This window comes from Polypterus senegalus, chromosome 10 (genome assembly GCF_016835505.1).
Source record: "Polypterus senegalus isolate Bchr_013 chromosome 10, ASM1683550v1, whole genome shotgun sequence".
NCBI lineage: Eukaryota > Metazoa > Chordata > Cladistia > Polypteriformes > Polypteridae > Polypterus > Polypterus senegalus.
The window spans coordinates 16,846,475-16,866,748 of NC_053163.1; the positions used below are offsets into that span (position 1 = coordinate 16,846,475).

General features: G+C 39.1%; 1 protein-coding gene across 1 annotated transcript; it reads left to right on the forward strand.

The window, feature by feature from the left end:
* The first annotated feature begins 3,516 nt into the window (after window positions 1-3,516).
* Window positions 3,517-13,726, forward strand: LOC120536820 (apolipoprotein L6-like). Its single transcript, XM_039765322.1, has 2 exons — window positions 3,517-3,643; window positions 12,312-13,726. The coding sequence occupies exons 1-2, from the start codon at window positions 3,603-3,605 to the stop codon at window positions 13,195-13,197; spliced, it is 927 nt and encodes a 308-aa protein (XP_039621256.1). The 5' UTR covers window positions 3,517-3,602; the 3' UTR covers window positions 13,198-13,726.
* Window positions 13,727-20,274: the final 6,548 nt, after the last annotated feature.

A 20,274-nucleotide genomic window follows, 5' to 3' on the forward strand; every position in this document is an offset into this window, starting at 1 on the left:
GCTATTATCTGTCATTAATCTGTATGTTATATTTCCCGAAATATATTTTAATTTATTTTTTGCTTATTTCTTATATGTTTGCTTTATTATTAATTATTATTATTCTTATTATTATTATTATTATTATTATTATTAATTATTATTATTCTGCAGACTGATAAATACATATTTGATTTCTTCGACAGTTTTGTACTTAGTTGTAATCTGACAGACAATAACCGATCTGCTAGACTACAAAATTGTGTCCATTCAAATTACATTTTTAGCAGCACAAGAGAAAGAAACAATACCATTTAAAGCAATGACCACATATGTTACAAATGACTATGCATTTTAAGCATTACCACGATTCACAAAATAAAGATCATATGCCTCAGTATTTTTTTTTTAATTATTATTTACAGTGTTTCCTTTTCATGCAGGACTGAATGTTTATCACATTTTATACCAGAGACCATGCGACTAATTTTCCATCAAGATTATGGATCTGCGTTGTATCTTTGCTAGGATGTATTAATCCAGTAGCTCTGCGTATCTTTCCAATACATATTGTGCTTTTAAAATGTGAAAATCACTTTTAATTTTACACACGCACACACACACACACCATGCTAAATTAAGCTTTTCTCTTAAGTTTCAAACTTCGTAGAATAAGAATTTGAACGTAACACGATAGCAAATTTTTAACCCCATCCCCAAACGTCTCTTTACATGGAAGTAAAACAGGACTGTCACAAAGCATTACGCGAACACCTGCTGATTCAGCTTCAACAAGGTAACAGCCATCGGCCTCCAAGCAAACCGCAAGCTAACAGCTAAAACAAGGGGACACTGGTAAGTGCAATGGAAAATATCCTTAAACATTTAAGTGTCCATTTGGTTGTAGTTTGGAACACTGGATAGTTCGTAAGTCTACAGTTAGGTGATACTTGAGCTTGGGTTTGTCTTTGCTTTATCCTCAGTACTATGGAAGGACATGTTTAATCAGGTTAGGAAGTCTTAGAGGTGTGTTTGTGCCATTGGTTATGAGTGTAGAGACGCCTTAATGCAGTGAGATTCATACAGAAGGCTGAATCCTAATAACTAGGCTGACAGCAAGATGAGGCCACTGCAGTGACATATACTGTATATACTCAACCAAAATCAACAGAATATTTATTTTCAAGAAAGTACATGCTTCTTGAATAAGCTGTTACTTACCATATGCCATTTGTGACAAGTCATGATAACAAACATTCTGATTTTCCTCTTTCAGTACTACTACTGCGTAGTGGTTGCATTGACGATAAGATTCACACCATCCGAAGATGGTGATTTGTTTATTTTATCGCGGGTACCCAAGGAGCACATCTAGCCTTGACCCATCATAACCACACTCAAACACGATAAATAATAATGAATATATTTATTAAATGATGAAAAAGGATTGAATAATGAAAAAAGAAGCCCTCCCCAATTCCCCGTCAGTCATAAATATTTATATACACAACACAATAAACAATTAACACTAACCACAAAGTCGATCACAGTCCAGTATAGGAGGATCAGATGACAATAATTGTGTGAACTGAAATCTCTCTGAAAGAAACGTAAAGTGAAACAGAGGTAGCGAAACATACCATCTTTATTCACTACAACGGGAATGGCTAACTCCAACAGAGTTGACCCTCAACCTAAGTGTTTTACTGTTGTTCTTTATTTCACCCACGGGGGCAGTACCGAGGTGGTGCAAACACTGTTTTTCAAGTAGGTCTACCTTTACTATATTTCTGTTTCTATGCATTGTTAATTTGGACCTAATATATATATTATTAGGTTTATATATATATATATATATATATATATATATATATATATATATATATATATATATATATATATATATATATATATATAAATAGGTTTTAGGTCTATTGCAGATTACTGCATATATACAAGGAACGTTAAAAAATGTGGGCGGCACGGTGGCGCAGTGGTAGCTCTGCTGCCTCGCAGTTAGGAGACCCGGGTTCGCTTCCTGCGTCTTCCCTGTGTGGAGTTTGCATGTTCTCCCCGTGTCTGCGTGGGTTTCCTCCCCCAGTCCAAAGACATGCAGGTTAGGTGCATTGGAGATTCTAAATCGGCCCTAGTGTGTACTTGGTGTGTGGGTATGTTTGTGTGTGTCCTGTGGTGGGTTCGCACCCTGCCCAGGATTGGTTCCTGCCCTGTGTTGGCTGGGATTGGCTCCAGCAGACCCCCATGACCCAGTGGTTGGATTCAGCAGGTTGGAAAATGGATGGATGGATGTTCAAAAAGTTTCCACACTTTTTAACTGTATTTATTAAGAATTTTAAAAACAAATTACATCACTTTTTTACATAGTCACCTTCCTTTATGATACCAACTTTTTAATGACCAATTTCTATTCCTCCCGCCTTCACCATTTCCAATGAAAATATATAATTGCGGAAACTGTTTGAGCGTCCCTCGTATATAGAAGAAAATGAAAAGTCTCATAGCAAGATTTCTCAAAGTAACAGCACAAAAGAGCCTATTCACTAGTCGATTCTGAGATGAATGCCAAATTTCAAGTAAATCACCGTTCTCAAGTGATGCCAGTGCATACGGACAGACAAACAGACTTTCTTAATTTTATTAGATGCAGATGACAAGTTTAATTCATGAGTTATTTTTGAAGGGCTCTTGCATTTTCCAGTATTTCAGAAGCAAACGTGGTTGAATCTAAAAAGGAAGTCAAGTTTTGGGAACTTTGTGATTGACGGTATAGCACTTAGAAACTCCTGGATTGTGGGACGAGTGTCTCAGATAATAAAGGATCATAAAATGGCCATGTGCAATACATTTAGTTGCACTGCGAAATTTATTTTGGAAGCTGTTACTAAGGGTGGAATGGTAGTGCAGTGACAGTGATGCTGCTTAGATGAAACGTCTTTATTTGTCCCAAGTGGCAAATGTGGATTTTTACAAAACTTGCATGATTTGAATTACACATCCAAACGTGGTCCCTGCGGAGGCTGCACGTTTCCACTGTCTGTGTGGGTTTTCCAAACGCAAACCAAAAGGATGTGCAGTTGAGCATGCAATTGACTAGCTCCCAGTCCACGACCGTACCCCGCCTTTTATTTAGAAGGTTGGAGACTGACTGACGGACTGACAAAATATTGATATACGAATAGAGCACAAGAACATCAAACTTTCCTTACTTATGTCCCAACGTTCCGTAATGTCCTGGAATAAACTCCGACTCCGTAACGGTGTCTGGTTTTAGTTTTACTTCGGAAATGTGATTTGAAGCTCGTTGGCTTGTGAGGTTTATTCTCCTGGTCTGACTAGAAAAGAATCAATAAATGTAGGTAATCGATTTATTTTCTTGAGAAAAAAAAATCTTCGATAGATAAAGAGCGAGTTTTGCGCGATTTAAAGCGTCAGTATGTCAAGACCTGCTTCAAAAGTGTCGCTTAGGAGTTAACAACTACCTGCTCTTCAATCTTGGCAAGTAAATAATTGATAGCTGCGTGTATCCGAATTTATTGGCGGATGCTCGTTTTGTCATTTAGTCGTGGAAGGTGACTGATCTGGGGTCCTATTCGTCTCATTCCATCATGACTGCAGAATACAGCTTCAGAAACCGCGTAAATAAACAGTAAGTCACGGGTCTTTTGTGATGTTTGTCTCCAATGCATTGCAATGTTGTGCTTTGAAAAAATACAGCGCTGTTGGAATGGTTGACGAGAGGTTGTGTATTTTGGTAACAGCCTTCAGTCGCGCGTCTGTAAAAAAATAACTGCGCAAGTCATTTAAGCGGACTAACGCATGCGGTGCGAGTGGCTGATGCACATTTCGATGTATTAGTAAAAATTATTAGGCCGGTCCCTGGGATATTTATTGATTAAATGATTTAAGTCCAAGGCGAATGGTTAGTTTAAACATTTAATATCATGTGATAATTCCAACATCTGGTATCTACATTTTCACTTGATTAATTTTGAGCTGCGTATATCGATATCTGCATTTTTACTATTCAGAATGAGGGCTGCTGTCTGTAATTCCACTCGGACTGGAACTTAGAAACTGAAGGCCACGTCCTTGAAGCATTTAAATAGAGATACTCATTACATATGGACTACAAAGACAGAATTCTCTAATGTGCATTAATGACGTGTTTTAAACTGCAATTGCAACTTAACAAAAATGAAGTATTTCAATAAAGGCCAGATTAGGACTCCCGGACGCAGGGTATCGAAGTTCAAAATGTACTTATGACTTATTCAAATAATCATTTCTTATTTGTTTGAAAGAGCTGACAACCAAAGTCAAGTACAGCTTTTAGCAAAATAATATATTTTGCTTCCCCATTAATATTTTACTGGGCACTCACCTGAATTGCCATCAATTTTGACTTTATTTATTTTTTTACCAAATGAACAATCTCATAAAAGTGACTAATGAGACATCCACTCTGATCATGGCCCACAATATCCACCACTCAGATCTAGTGGTGAATCTACCCTTTAGGAGCCCTAAAGCTTGAACTTTTATAGGGACCTCTTGGAAACCAGCAACCATTGTTATTGTCTTCAATGGGGTTATTCCATGGTAGACCACCACAAACTTTATTTTTTTTTTTAATTTAACCACTACATCTCTGCTTTGGATTAAACTGCTGTAATGAATTACTCTGTATTGTTAATATTATTATTTTTAAAACCCTTCTCATAAAGTAAACACCTCACTTTTTAAGCAATGAGGACTAAAGTCTCTTCTGCAGGGGACCCTCTAGGATTAGGGACCCTGAAGCTTAAGCTTCATTAGTTTCAAAAGAGATCTGACACTTCTCAGAACTCATATATTTTTTTTCTTTTTAATACTTTTTACTCAGGTTTGATTGTTGTTGTGAAGATCATATACTGGCACAGGAATGTGATTTGGAGAGCTGATTGCTGCAAGTGCCAGGACCATAGCTGAAAACCTGAACTTTTCCTCGAATTAGACTCTTTTGTTTTTGCATATGCTAAAGTCCTTTTCCCAGCAGTGACACAGGGTGCACACTCGAGTAATGATAGATTCAGGCATGATCTGTAATTCTTATTTTGACAGTAAAGAGCATGCATGAACAGAAATAATTCTGACTATAGCCACAACTTTTCTAGGCAGAAAACAAAACTCAGTCGATGCAGTTGCAATGGTCAGGAAGTACCCGGGGCGTCAGTCTGATGTAGGTCTACAAACCCAGACACACACCGAATGGATATGTGTGGTCACCAAATAGCAAAGTAACAATTTGTCTTTAGAGGTGGGTGAAGGTGGGATATTTACAGATCAAAGTCAGTCAGTCATTATTCAACCCGCTATATCCTAACTACAGGGTCACAGGGGTCTGCTGGAGCCAATGCCAGCCAGCACAGGGCACAATGCAGGAACAAATCCCGGGCAGGGCACACACACCCACACTAGGGACAAATTAGGATCGCCAATGCACCTAACCTGCATGTCTTTGGACTGTGGGAGGAAACCGGAGCAGCCGGAGGAAAGCCACGCAGACACGGGGAGAGCATGTAAACATGCAGGACCCAGGAAGCGAACCTAGGTCTCCTTACAGCTATCACTGCACCACCCTGCCACCCACAGATCAAAGTGCTTGTATACATTTTTGCCCCTTGCAAAATTTCACATTTTTATTCTTATACAACATTGAAACACATTAGATTTATTTTGGCTGACATTGATCAAAAGAAAAAGTCCTTTTCATGTCAAAGTGGAAACAGATATCTGCAAAGTGTTCTAAATTAATAACACGTACAGTATATAAAATAATGATTGATCAAACAAGTTTTCACCACCTTCAGATAAGTATTTAGTAGATGCCTTGACAGCCTTGAGTCTGTGCACAGGTCTTTCTTTCTGTCTCAGCTTTGCTCGTCTAGATTCTGCCATTTTTCTTCTCTATCCTTCTTTTTCTAAACTCCTCAAGTTCTGTCAGGTGTCATGGTCTCTATGAGTGCACAGCCTTTGTCAAGTCCAGCCACAAATTCCCAGTTGAACTGAGATCTGGACTCTGACCTAGTCACTCAAGAACATTATCACTGTTGTGTTTTAAGCTCTCCCTGTGTAGCTTTGGCTTTATGTTTGTGGTTGTTGCCTTGCTAAAAAATAAATCTTGTGAGGTGCAAGTTTCTTGCATACTGCCTCAGGTTTCCCTCCAGGATTTCCCTTTTTTTTTTTTTTTGTCTGCATTCTTTTTACCTCCACAAGCTTTCCGAAGCCTGCTGCAGAGAAGCATCCACACAGCCTGATGCTTCTATCACAATGCTTCACAGTGGGCATGGTCTGCTTTGTCATAATATGCTGTGTTTGGCTTACACATTTAGAATTATAGCCAAAAAAAAGTTTAATTTTGGTCTCAAAAGACTATAGAACCTTCAGAGTCTACCATGAACCTTCTGGCAAACTGTAGCTTATATGTCATCTGCATTTTTTGAAGTGATTTTCTTCTTCTCTCTCTCCCATAAAGCTTTGACCGGTGAAGAACCCAAGCAACAGTTGTTGTCCACACAGTCTCTCCTGTCACAACCCCTGTTGTCTCTCACTAGTCTTCTTCTTGCAGGATCGCTGAGTTTGTTGTGGACAGCCTGCTCTAGGCAGATGTACAGCTCTGCCATACTCTTTCCATTTCTTCATGACTGATTTAGCTGGACTCCACAGGATACTTGGTGACTTGGACATTTTCTTGTCTCTTTTTACATAATCCCCTTTTCACACAATTGCTTGGAGTGTTTGTTTGTCTTCACAGTGTAGGTTAGTGTAATTAGAACATAAGTTTAATATGTCATTGTCTTCTGTACAAATATATTTTATAAATCTACTTTTCTTTCTACTCACATGCACTGTTGACACAGATTTAGCGCAGGAGCTCATCATTTAGAACTGCTAGGCAAAGCGTAAGACAAGACAGATATAAAGACAGGCTGTTTTTTATCTGTCAGAGTCAGCCTGGAATTGTATCCTCTCTTTGCCTTGTTTGGAATTTTATTATTCACCTAAGTGGGGGTCTGCACATGAAGAAAGAGTATAAAGCCTTGGAAAATTGCCCGGCACACCTTTGAAGCCGCCGGACAGATGGGAGAAAACATTATCCAATCCTGAAAATCCTTCCAACGCAGCAACGAAAATGGCAGACTGTACACATCAGGCCCCCACTCCCGAACTGGGTTCTTGTCATGGCTTCCTTCGTCTGTAATGCATCATAAACCGTCATTAATGAAAGCTAAGTTATTTCTCCTACGTGATTTTTTACTGCTGTATCACTAAAGGAGGGGCATCACCTTTTAATATCATATCTATATAGTTTTCGGGTTATGTAACACACCGCAATTACAAAAGAGCTCATTCCAACAAGGGAGCTAACGCCCCCTGCTGGATACAGTTAGTCCACCATTCTGACTCACCACAAGCTGGCCCTTCCATATTCATATGAATTTAGACCACAATCAATTGAAACCCCAGGCATGATCTCCATTGAACTAATTCTGTGACTTCTAACACCAGATGGATCCATTAAAGATGATTTAGGGGTGTCATATTAAAGAGGATGAATTATTTTGTGTTTACTGTTTGTAATTACTTTAGACAACTTTGCAGTTGTCACTTTGACATTAACGAGTTTTTTCTGTTGACACTAAATTAAATCCTTTGTGATTTAGTGCTGTATAACAATAAAATGGGAACATTTCCAAGGAGTGGATATTTTTATAGGTGCTGTATTTCTCAGTTTTCAACCATTAAGCTCATAGTATTAAAAAAAGTTGTGGAATTTGATTACATCAAAATATTAAAAAACAGCACTTTTTTGTTAGAAAAAAGAGTAAAAATGTATTATCTTCAAAACTGAACTTACTGTATTATTTTGAAATTGTAACTGCACTGAACTGAAAAACCCTATTTTTAGTACAGAACGCCTAATTTATTTGAGCTGTCTGAATTTAGTCAAACTGATTTTTGCCAACTACCTCCTTACTCAATAAAACTGCATTTGTAAATCTTATGAGATTCAAGACTCAAGTATGGAAACCCTATTGCCTGAAAACTGTAAAAATTGAAGTTCACATCACTTAATTTTAAACATTATGAATTGTCTGTACATTAAAGATTTGTGTTTATTCACAAATCACTTATTGAAATATTTCCACAACAGACATTACACAGTTTCCACAGCAAAACCAATTAGATGATAGCAATAGCAACAAATGCACCAGTGCTTACTTGCAGGCCCACATGTGATCTTTTGTTTCAATAAAGGGTCGTTTCTGAGAGTGACTAGGCCATCAAACAAAGCCCATCAGTATTTTTTTGAGCAAAGTGAGTTTCTTGGTGTAGGATAAATCATGTATTAAATTAGATAACCAAGCAAATACATCAGCCGTCCTGGAGAACTTGCTCACAAGAATGTCACCTTCATCTCCAATAGCAGTGCTTGTGGGAATGAAATGAACTAAATGTGTTGTTCTGTTAGCGAGTACAGCGAGACCCGTCCAAATCCTCTACCTAGAATATATAAAGAGGATCCAATCGTAAGGTTACTTATAAAAACTATAAATATATATTTTCTACTGAGAATATTTCTGGCAAAATTTCAAGCTTTAGATTACTAGGTTGTTGTACCGTGTTAGCCATTATGAATGTAGAGAAAAGCCAAGCAAAATGACACCTTTTATTGGCTAACTAAAAGATTACAGTATGCAAGCTTTCGAGGCAACACATCTTGCCTGAAGAAGGGGCCTGAGTTGCCTCGAAAGTTTGCATACTGTAATCTTTTTAGTTAGCCAATAAAAAGCTTTAGATTGTACAATACTGGAAGACAAGAATGGAAGGAGTACTTAAAAACAAAGGCACTGAACACTTATATTCCAAGTCGTATGGAATTCCTGGTCCTCCTCACTCAAGTATTTTGGTAGAGCATGCAGGGCTGCATTGTGTTTGTTGACATCATCTACATGCGACAAAGAAAAGAATAGATAATTATACAGATGTTTATATAACTTGTAATGACTTATAGGCTTTTGACACTGATGTCACAGTGACCTGGTGGCCACTAAAACTGGCAACATCACTAAATCAATGTTTCTCTAGGTTGAATGTATGGCAGCCACCACTTGTTCATGCTTTTAATGATTAGTATCTCAAGAGTTTGCAAAATTGAGCATGCGGGGCTGGCATTTGCATTTGACGTCTGTGTAGCTGACTTGCTACTAGTGGTCCATTTACAGGGCCCTCTGTAATGTTTACAACAAAAACACATTCTTCCTTGATTTCTCGCTATATTCCACTGTTTAAAATGACAAATTAAACAAATCAGATGTGATTAAAGTGCACATCGTAGACTGTCACACCATGTAGAAATGACAACACTTTTTCAAAGTGGCATCCCCATTTCCCTGAACTAAATGTTTAGGACACGACAATGGCAGGTCTATTAAAGACGTGATATTTAGGGCTTTGTCACATATCCCTTGCATGCAATGACTGCTTGAAGTCTGCGATTCATAGACATTACCAAATGCTGAGGATCATCTTTGGTGATGCTCTACCAAGCCTTTAATGCAGCAATCTTCTACTCCTGCTTGTTTCGGGGGGCTTGTCCCTTTAAGTTTTCTATTTCGCATATGAAAGGCCTGATCAATTGGATTTAAATCGGGTGACTGACTTGGGTGCTCATGAAGCTCTGAAAAATATACTGCTAATGCATTGTCAAGTTGTAGGATGAAGTGCCATCCAATGCGTTTGGAGGCATTCACTAGAACTTGAGAAGATGAAATGTTTCTATACACCTAAGAATTCATTGTGCCACTGTCATCAACAGTTCCATCATAAATTAAGATAAGTGTGCTTCCATACATGCCCAAGCTATAACACCTACAGCACCATATTTAACAGCTGAGGTGGTCTTAATTGGATCTCGGGCAGTTCTTTTTTGTCTCCACACTTTTCTCTTTCCATCACTCTGATGAGGTTCATCTTTGTCTCATCTCTCCTTCCTTCCTCCAGAATTCTGCAGGCTCTTTTAAGTACTTCTTCAAAAACTGTAATCTGACCATCCTATTTTTGGGGCTAACTAATGGTTTGCATCTTGTAGTGTAGCCTCTGTGTTTCTGTTCATGAAGTCTTCTACTGATAGTCCTCTCTGGCACGTCCACATGTGCCCCTGAAGACTGTTTCGGATCTGTCGGACAGGCTTTTGGAACTTTTTCTTTACCTCAGTGAGGATTCTTCTGTCATTAGCAGTGGAGGCCTTCCTTTGCCTACCAGTCCCATTGTGATTACTGAGCTCACCAGTGCGTTCCTTGTTCTTAATGATATTCCAGACAGTTGATTTATTTTATCATAAGATTTTACCAATGTATCATAATGGCTTCCTTGACTTTCATTGGCATGTTGTACAATGGCAACTACAGACTCCAAAGGTATAAGCAAGTCAAGGTATCTCATGAAGCCATGAAACCCACTTGAGGAGTCACAAACATTATGGTGCCCTGAAATGGGGGGACTGTGTAGAAAGAAGTGTTGTCATTTCTACAGTACATGCTTTGACTGAAATGTATGCAAATCCCCCATGAAAGTCTGCCATGTGCACTTTAATCACTTCTGAATTGTTTGATTTGTAGTTTTAAACTGTGGAGCAGAGGGAAAAAATCAAGGAAAACTGTGCGTTCGTCCCAAACATTATGGTGGACACTGTATTTAAGTAGTTGTGAATTTAGGTGTTATTAATGTGAAATTATATATTTGTGAATAAAACTCCATATATTTAACCTGATCAATTGAGCAGTTGTGTGTTTTTGCTATTAATTGGGTATAGATAAAAGAAGTGAAGAGAGCATTAGTGTTTTGCCAAGAAGTTAGTAACTGTGTTTAAATTGTAAGTTCATTGAGGGAAAAGAGGGAATAAGTATTAAAATAAAGTACTGAGAATTAGTTAGACTTAGCATATTCAAAGGATTTCCAAAAACATGCAGATTAGGTGGATTGGCAGTTCTAAATTGTCCCTAGTCTGTGTGGGTGTGTGTGTGAGCCCTGTGGTGGGCTGGCAACCTGCCTGGGGTTTGTTTCCTGCCTTGCGCCCTGTGTTGGCTGGGATTGGCTCCAGCAGACCCCTGTGACCCTGTAGTTAGGAAATAATGGGTTGGATAATGGATGGATGGATATTCAAAGGAAATTCAGGTCCACGCCCTCAGTAAATGCCAACATGAGTGAGAGGGTGCTACATTATTTGGTAGTGTTTGCCTTTAATTTATACACAACTAGCAAAATACCTGCGCTTTGAATCAGAGAAGCAGTGTGTTAAAGAAGTTATGAAACAGAAAAGGAAACATTTTAAAAATAACGTAACATGATTGTCAATGTAATTGTCGTAGGCTTATTTTAGTATTGAGAGTGAATTTGATGATTGTAAAGAGTTTAATTTATGACTGTAAATGCTGTGTATGAGAAATTCACACTTTTAGCATTGAAGGATCTCTTTGTAAAAGATGTTTGCAGTTCTGCAGTTTTACATTTTCTTGCCTCCTCCAATCTCACACCAGTTTCTCAAACACATTGAATTTTGTTGCAGCAGTGCCCTTGCCAATTTCTTTTGCCACTTCAACGATTTTTAATTTAAAACCAGCTTCATATTTTCTTCTGATCGAATGCTCCATCGTAGATAAGGGATGTTCTTACAATAAAGGTGTATGAGGGTGTGAGATACAAAAAAACACAAATCAATGCAAACAGCACTTCGGAATAGTTCAAGTATTACTGTGTAGTCATGTGGGCACAATAAATAGAAAAATAAGGCAGTGTGCTCCGTTGTTACTCTCTCAGGTGGGCGTTAGCATATAATAATCTCTTGTACCAATAGTGTGAGTTTTCCACATTTGACTTATACGACCGATATTATAAAATACCGGAAATTATACTATATAATCAAGCCCTGACTTATCCACGAGTATATACAGTATATCAAAAAAATATTCCCATTCATTTGTATCCTTCTGTTAAAGTTGTTTGCTTTCTGTGGCATGTGAATAGTATTTTCTAGTTGATAAGAAATAAAAGAACTGAATTTGATTTTCGAACCAACCTGCTCAGCCATGTTTCTTTTCCATGTATTCTTAATCTATTCTAATCAATTGAATCATAATTTGGCCATGTAAATCCTTTTAAGGTTCTCAAAAACAAACTTGAAAAATCGGTACTATGAAAGTTTGTTACTGCATATTTTAAATACATTTCTTCAAAATTTAATTCTCTTTTCTTCATTGTTTTTTTGCATGCAGAGAACATTACTGTTCATTCATGGAGGATCTACCCAGGCTTATAAGAGAGTTGTACGGTTACTTGATTCAGATGGAAATGATTGCTGATGACATGGATGAGGTCCAGAAGAACACTACTGTTGGGAACATAGTCAGCAGCTCTGTTGGTGTGCTAAGTGGCGTTTTGACCATTGCTGGGCTGGCCCTGGCTCCTTTCACTGCAGGTGGATCCACCATGCTTTCTGCAGTGGGCACAGGGCTAGGGATGACAAGTGGAGTTGGAGGAGTCCTCATTAGCCTAAGAAAGTCTGTTCTCCACTCCAAAGAAGAAAAGATGGTCAATGACATATTGAAGGAATACCTTACAGCTGTCCATCCTATTATCATGTTGGCCAAAGGGGAATCTATGACTATATGGATGGATCTTTTTGATAACCAAGAAATTGTGCCAATCGTTAAATCAGGGATATATAAATTTGCCAAACACAGAGAAAATATTACCGAAATACGTAACTGTGTCAATGCTTATAAAGCTATCAAAGCAAAACCAGACCTGGGAAAAATGGCAGAGCGCTTGTGTAAGGCCAATAGTACTGCTCTGAAAACAAGACAGGCAAACACGGTCAGGGAGATGTTAAAGGGAACACCTGTAACCCTCTCAAGGACCACCAGGATGATGAATGGCATGGTGAATGCAGCATTCATTGGAACTGAAATCCAATCTATTTATCAAGACAGCATTGATCTGTCAAATGGCAGCAAAAGTGAAGCTGCTCAGATTATCAGGGAGAGAGTGAAGATTCTGAGGGAGGAACTAAACGAGTGCCGACGCATTCTACAACATAAATATTCATACTGCAACATTACTGGTAATCAATTAAAAAGATCAAAATTAAAATACAATTAAGTAGGTGTTATTGGTGGGAAGAGTATTGCTAAGATTTTAAAAAGTTATTACTACTGTGATCCAATTCAATACTGTAAAATCATGTATTAGCGTAGTATGAAATCAACAAAAAATATCTAAGATCCTTAGGGTAGCAAATGGTGGAAAGCTGCTGATTATTTAAGAATTTAACTGTTACGGTTTGCTTTGTGATGTACAAAAAAAATTCTCTTGATATGTACATATGAGAAAACTGAATGTGAAAAATTCAGAAAATTAATAAACACATGAATCAATAAACACATCACAATGGAATACAAGAGTATTTATTCCTCATTTTCATATAACCCCACACTATTAAAGAATAAAGTTAATTCTTTTAATCAACTTGTTCAGTCCTGGTTCAGGGCCTCAGTAAATCTCTTCAACCTTTTAAAGAATGGCAACTCATCAAAGGGCACACTGACACATACCACACACTTGCTCTGGTCCATCCTAGATTGCACGTCTTTGGGTTGTAGGGAAAGAAACTGGAGGCTCCACACAAAAACAAAGAGAAAAAAAATAAACTGTGCACACGAACATTGGGAGACTGGGACCCCATTTTTTTTAAAAGGTGTGAACCATTGTGCTGTTGCTCTACTTCAATCGTTTATTTTTGAGCCAGTTTACTCCACTACAGGATCATAAAAAGTCAGGCCCTATTCCGGAAACTTTAGGCATGAGACAGTGTAGGACAAAGTTGGCATTGCCAGTTCTGCAAGGCTTTTGTGGCACACCAGGGCTGTTAAGAAAGCAGATTTAACAGGGACACAGGATTCCAGCTGCTCCTTCCCCTACTTGAATTCCAAACTAAGTGACTGAACTCCAGAGTCTGTCTGGACGTCATCTGACAGCAAAGGTGTTAATCAGAATTTCACTGACATCTCTTCAGAAGGTGAGAAATGGGCTCAAGGCAGGACAAAGACATATAATTCAGGGGATGACCACTAAAATAGAAAATAGAAAAACCAACCTATTAGAAGGTTCTGATTTTGAAACTAGAAGTGACTTTAGTGCAATTAGGCGAAGGTTCCACCTTCCTTTAAATTAAAGAAGAATCTGTCTCTATGGGATATTCACTGGGCAATCACTGAACTCCCTGGGGATTCTCTCAGGGAGGCAGAACTCTCCAAAATGACTGAAAACATCTGAATCTGATCTCTCAACCTGAAAATGAGCCTCTTGCTTGGAGAGCCGAATTCGATAAACTTTTAAAATGTGTGAATCAGAAGCTGACACCCAGTCTGTCCAGCTAAAGCTGTATGCCAGTAGTCTGATGAGGCTGAGAAACCATGACTTCAAGAAGGGAACTTCAGCATCTAAACTCTTGGGCCCGAATGAGTAATGGAAGACAATGAGGAAGCAACAGCACAGCACTGACAAGCATCATGCCGCAAAGAGCAAGAGTGCAATCCAATGCATAAAGGAACCTCTACTTGAACCCGGAGCAGCAAAAACATCAGCAACTCCAGCAGGGCTGGACTGGGAAGCTTTTTCAAGCCGGGAATCCCAAGTCTCACCCCGGCCACGCAATTTACATCAGATTTCTTGTAGAGGCACAGACTCAGAAAACCAACAAACACCATTTTGTCTTGGAATTTTTTATGCATGAGGAGACAGTAGATTCAGCTTTAACACATACATTTCACTCTCAAATATTAGTCTCAAGACAACCCCTGATAAAGTGTGGAACAACACTTCATAAATAAATAAACCAGGTAGATCTATAATATTTATATAAAAACAAATGTGCAAAAAGCACTGAAACACAAAAAGTAGTTGTCAGTCGAATCCCCAGTGCAGAGATTAGGTTTGCAATCTCAACGGTGAGTCTGCAGTCTCCACAGCCGAGCCGCTGTCCGTGTCTGGATGGTGACGATGAATAATCTTCCACAAAGTTTGAAGTGTTGGTCAGAAAAGACCACTTTGAATTTCTTCAATAGACAAAGACTCAATGTCTCAGCGCCACAGAATTCTGTCAAGCATTTTTTAAAGAATTAACTTAGTAAGCAAAAAAACTATGAAACATTTTGTGTGGCCCATTCAGTCACTTTCTCTCATCATAGCGCTAGGGTTTAACTGTCAGAGCGCACTTAAGCATATTAAAATAAAGTAAAAACAAGACACGTTCGTTAACAAACTTGTCATGAAATAAAAAACAACAGGTACATTTAAAAACACAAATCATTCCACTCACATTTGTGTTTTATTAATAAAAAAATAAAATAAAACATTTTGTGTAGCCTATCCAGTCACTCTGAGGGAAAAAGGAAAAAAAAAAAGTCAAAAATGTGACCATACGCTGCACTTCATTAACATCCATCCATCCATTACCCTACCCGCTATATCCTAACTACAGGGTCACGGGGGTCTGCAGGAGCCAATCCCAGCCAACACAGGGCGCAAGGCAGGAAACAAACCCCGGACAGGGCGCCAGCCCACTGCAGACTTCATTAACATTTGAAACAAAAATTAAACAAAATAAATACACAGTAACAAGTACCAAAAACCCATACACCATCCAAATATAATTCAAAGTATATTATCAACTTTTAAACAATCTTTATATATAATTCTAATCACAAAAGCACCAGATGTGCGCACCTCTCATCATAGCGCTCCTGTTTAACTGTCAAAGCGTGAGACGCACACAAAGTCAAAACTTCACTTGAACCAAAACAAGAAACCCTCCAATGTTAAACCGAAAGAAATTGTGCCCACTACAGAGCAATAATGCCAGCTCGTTTTCCAGTATAATAACATGATATAATTTCACAATTAGTTTATTTCACTGGTTGCTCTGAATGCCAGGCAGCAGGCCACCGGGAAACCTCCCGCTGATTGTAAACCTCAGTCTGGTTCTGAACTCCACACAACATCAGACATCATTCATAAAGACTTGGTATTGTTAAACTATTTATTTGTGCCAAGATAAAGTAGAACTCTAAATAACAGTAAAGAGCCAGTTTGTTATATGTTTGTCTGTTTAGTGTGTTTAGTATGCAGTTATCATATTTCTATTCTCCTTATGTTTATTATTAAATTGTATTATTCTGTATCTTAAAATGAGTATGCCTCAGTTTCCTTGATATAAGTCTAAAGGCTGTTGACTCCCAGCAAGAAAGGTAAAGTAAATAAATTAGAGGCCTTGCCAAATTAATGGATTAATCTCACATTACTATGGCATCCTCCAGGGTGGCCATCTTATTGATTGTTAATCAATCAAAATCCCTACTGTAGGGCATCAATCAGTCTATTACAGGACATACGTATTTACATTAGGAAAACAAATCTAACCTGAACTTCATCGGAATATGGGAGGAAGCTGGATTAGTGAGAGCAAACTACATGGACACAAGCCAAGGTGTAAACTCCATACAATCAGTAACTGGACTAAAGCTTGAACCCGTTCTTCTGGCTCTGTTAGGCAGCAGCACTGACAATCATGTCACTTCACACTATATTTTCAGAGTGAGATATAAATTGTTTGGAATGATTGTAAATTAAATTATTCCATAAAACTCTTTTACTGTCCTCCGCAAAGCCAAAACTTCACTTTTAAAGACTTTAAAAAGAAACTAAATGCTTTCATCTATTTTGCATTCTAATTTGCAGGTCAGTGGGAAAGCCATTTGATGAAGCACACTTATAGAGTCAGTTTGGGGTCTGCAGCTAACCACACTTGGTCATCTTTGGAATTTGGTATGAAAACTCAAAAAGACACCAAAGTATGTGAGAAGTCCTCATAAATGGTGACTAAACAAAGATTCATGCCAGAACACAGGGACAGTGGAATATTACTTAATAATGGCTTTGTCATGTTGACACTGTAAAGGACAGCCGGGTTCCATGCCCGGCAGGGATGCCCCTGCTGCTTATGTTCCGGGGGAGCCACCATGGGCACTCCAGTACCTCCCCCGGGATGCTTGGTGGCAGCCTCCCTGGCCGACGGTGATTCCCCAACCGCCCGCAGGGCTCCATGGGAGATGGAGTCCTCCACAGCTTGGTTGGGGCCCGGGGTGGCCGCTATGGGGGGCTGTCTGCTTCCCACAGCCTGGCTGGACGAGTCTTCAGCCCCACCTGGAAGTGCAATTAGGACCAGGTGGTTAATCACCTGGAACGCTTCCGGGTGGGCTATAAAAGGGCCCAGCCACCACCACCCGACGAGCCAGAGTTGGGAGGAAGAAGACGAAGCTTGTCTGGGAGGAGTGGTGGAGCGAGGTGAAGAATTGTGTTTTGTGCTTTGGGACTGTGTTTGGGCTGAGTGGCACTGGGAAGACGTGTCCCACAGCTGAAGAAAATAAAAGTCTTTGTACTTTTTATATGTGCCTCCGTGTCTTTCTGTGTCGGGTCAGGCGCCTATATAGCGCCTTTGTTACAACAATTACTGCTCTTAAGCACTGTTCTGTATGACATGACAATGCTTTTGACAGCCGTGAGTGTCATAAAGTGTCAAATGATATGTGATAGTTTCAGTGGTAATGCTGTTGGGCATGTGTGTGAGAATCATTGCACGGTTTGTAGCTAAGATATGCAAATCACATCATGTCACAGTTTTCTAGAAATACAATTCTAGATAATTTATTAATACTTCAAACTGTATTCATTTATTCATTTTATGTGCCAATTCTAACTTGTCTCTCTATTTTTATCCTATTTTAAAGGTGGCTGAAAAAAAAAAAACACTTAGATCGATTGAGTGCATTGTAACATTAAAGATTAATTTCTGTATTATTTTTACTGTGAAAATTATCTTAATATATCAGCATCATAAAATACATTTCCCACCTGTGGTATAGCAGGTCCGCAGCTCAAAAAGAGATGCCGTTTTTAATAAATAATCCAATGGCCATGTCCATCTCCATGGGTGCACACTCACGCAGCTCTCTGGGGCGAGACGCACCTCCACGAGAAGGTGTGATCTTTCTCATTTGTTTCATCGGCTTCCTAACACTAAAATTGCTATAACTGATTAAAAAGTTATTATTATTATTATTAATAATAATATGTGACCTCAGGTCCGAACACCACCAGGGTAACACCAGCACTTTGTCCAAACACACATTTACTATACAATAAACCAGTCCCACACAGCCCACAGTGCCCCCAGCACCAATCACACTCTCCATGGGTCTCTCTATCTAATGTCCGTGGGCCGCCTTTCCCCTCCACACGGGAGCTTCGTCCTGCTCCCGCTCCCGACTCTAGCTCTCTGATTGGAGTGAGGCGGCCCCTTTTATTCCCACCTGGATGTGCTCCAGTTGTCTGATGACAGTCTTACGGCAGCACTTCCTGGTGTGGCGGAGGTGCTGCCTTTGCACCCGGAAGCAGTCCCTGGAAGGTCCTTCCTCCACCCTCCTAGGTGTGGCGGAAGTGTCGATCTTCCGGGCTCCACGACAATTGGGGCGCCCCCTGGCGGTGGCCACGGACTCCATTGGGCTTGAGCCTCCTTGTTCCTTCCCTTTGATCCCCTCAACATCTAGGGCGGTTGCCCCCTCTTGGCCCGGGGGAAGTATAGACCTCCCGGTCCTTCCAGGCATCCCGGCTGGGTCTGACCCCCAGTCTCCTGTGACACATAATAATAACAATTAATATTGTAATGTAAAAGATTAACCTGCCCAGTTGTTTCTCACATTACCTCCAGAGCCCAAGGTGCTTTTCTGCACATTGTGTATTGTTCCCTTATCTCCATAGTGTTTGAATGGCCAAGTAGTATGTTTGGCATTTTTTCGTGCAAAGAAATGTGGGTGCACATTTTTTATTTTGTTCAAAACGTATCTCAATGATTAAACAGATCATTGTGACCAGAACATGAACAAATAAAGGGTTTGGCAAAACTGAGTTACAAAACAGGCAAGGTTCAAAGTACAAGAAGAGTAAATAGTCCCAAAAGAACAAGCCAGAAACAAAGACAAAACACATTGCAAAAGAAAATGGCCTAACACTAAAGTCTAACTGAAGTGTCTTGTAACTTGCATTTACACTAAAAAAAGGAGATTTAAAAATGAGATCCAATACAGATCCCTGAAGAGAATTATGATGTGGGTATTTGTGAGTTGTTGGCGATCAAATTAGCTTAAGATGAGTGCCGCTGCCAAAGTGAGGGTTCAAAATATTTTGTCATGAATATTACAGATCAGAAAAATCTTATGTATGGGGTCACATTTATAAAAATATTTGTGGATTCAAGTGGGAAAGTATACAAAGTATGCATAAGCCAAAACAGGAAAATGATTATGACAAAAAAAGAGTCTAATTTATAAAACTGGTATATGCAAGTTTGTGCGTAATTTATCCTTTATAATTCACGTTCACCTTCTAAATGTGCGACCTGCCTGGTTGCAACCCTAAAATAACCATATATGGACCATGATGTCAACCTCATGCATATACAGTAATGATGCTGGAGACATTTATTGGTTGTTAGAGCAGCCGCCCACCTGATGCATCCAGCCCTCACATACAGCACCATCAATCAGCTAATGCTACTTTTGTGGAAGCGTAAAATACGCCAAAGATTCTCACCTTGACAGAAGGCCCTAGGAGTCAAAAGATAGGCAAACAGAGTAATTAGTTTATTTGCAATAAACAATCACACTGACTGAACCCAATTAGGCCAAACTGACCTGTGCCCTGAACAAGCCAAAAGTTAGTTAATATAATAATTTCTTATCATCTTGACCTCGCTTAAAACATTTAATTTGCTGCTTATTTTGACTCTCCACTCCAACTGGCCCCTTTCAGGCCATCTCGGAAACCACCAATGTTTCTCGTGTTTTGCCATTCATTATCTTTTCTTGCTTCCCTTATTTCCTAGCCGGCCTTCAACCAGCTGGTGTTCCCCCTTCTCTGACCTCGGGCTGTCTCCATTCCTCATTCTCCCCCTTCTCCATCCTTTTGGGTTAATTAAATATTGGTGGTTTCATTCTGAGCTCCATTAAAAAGAAATTTGGCATATGCCTTTATTTAACTCTTTACTTGGCATACCTAATTTGTGTTACACTAAGTTTAATGCTTATAAGTTTTATATCTGCTTATGCTAATGCATGAATAAAT

Excerpts from the sequence above, each read along its gene's own strand:
- LOC120536820 (XM_039765322.1), top strand. The coding sequence starts at position 3,603 with ATGACTGCAGAATACAGCTTCAGAAACCGCGTAAATAAACA. Across the intron at positions 3,644-12,311 it reads AGAAACCGCGTAAATAAACA|AGAACATTACTGTTCATTCA; the intron begins GTAAGTCACGGG and ends TTTTGCATGCAG.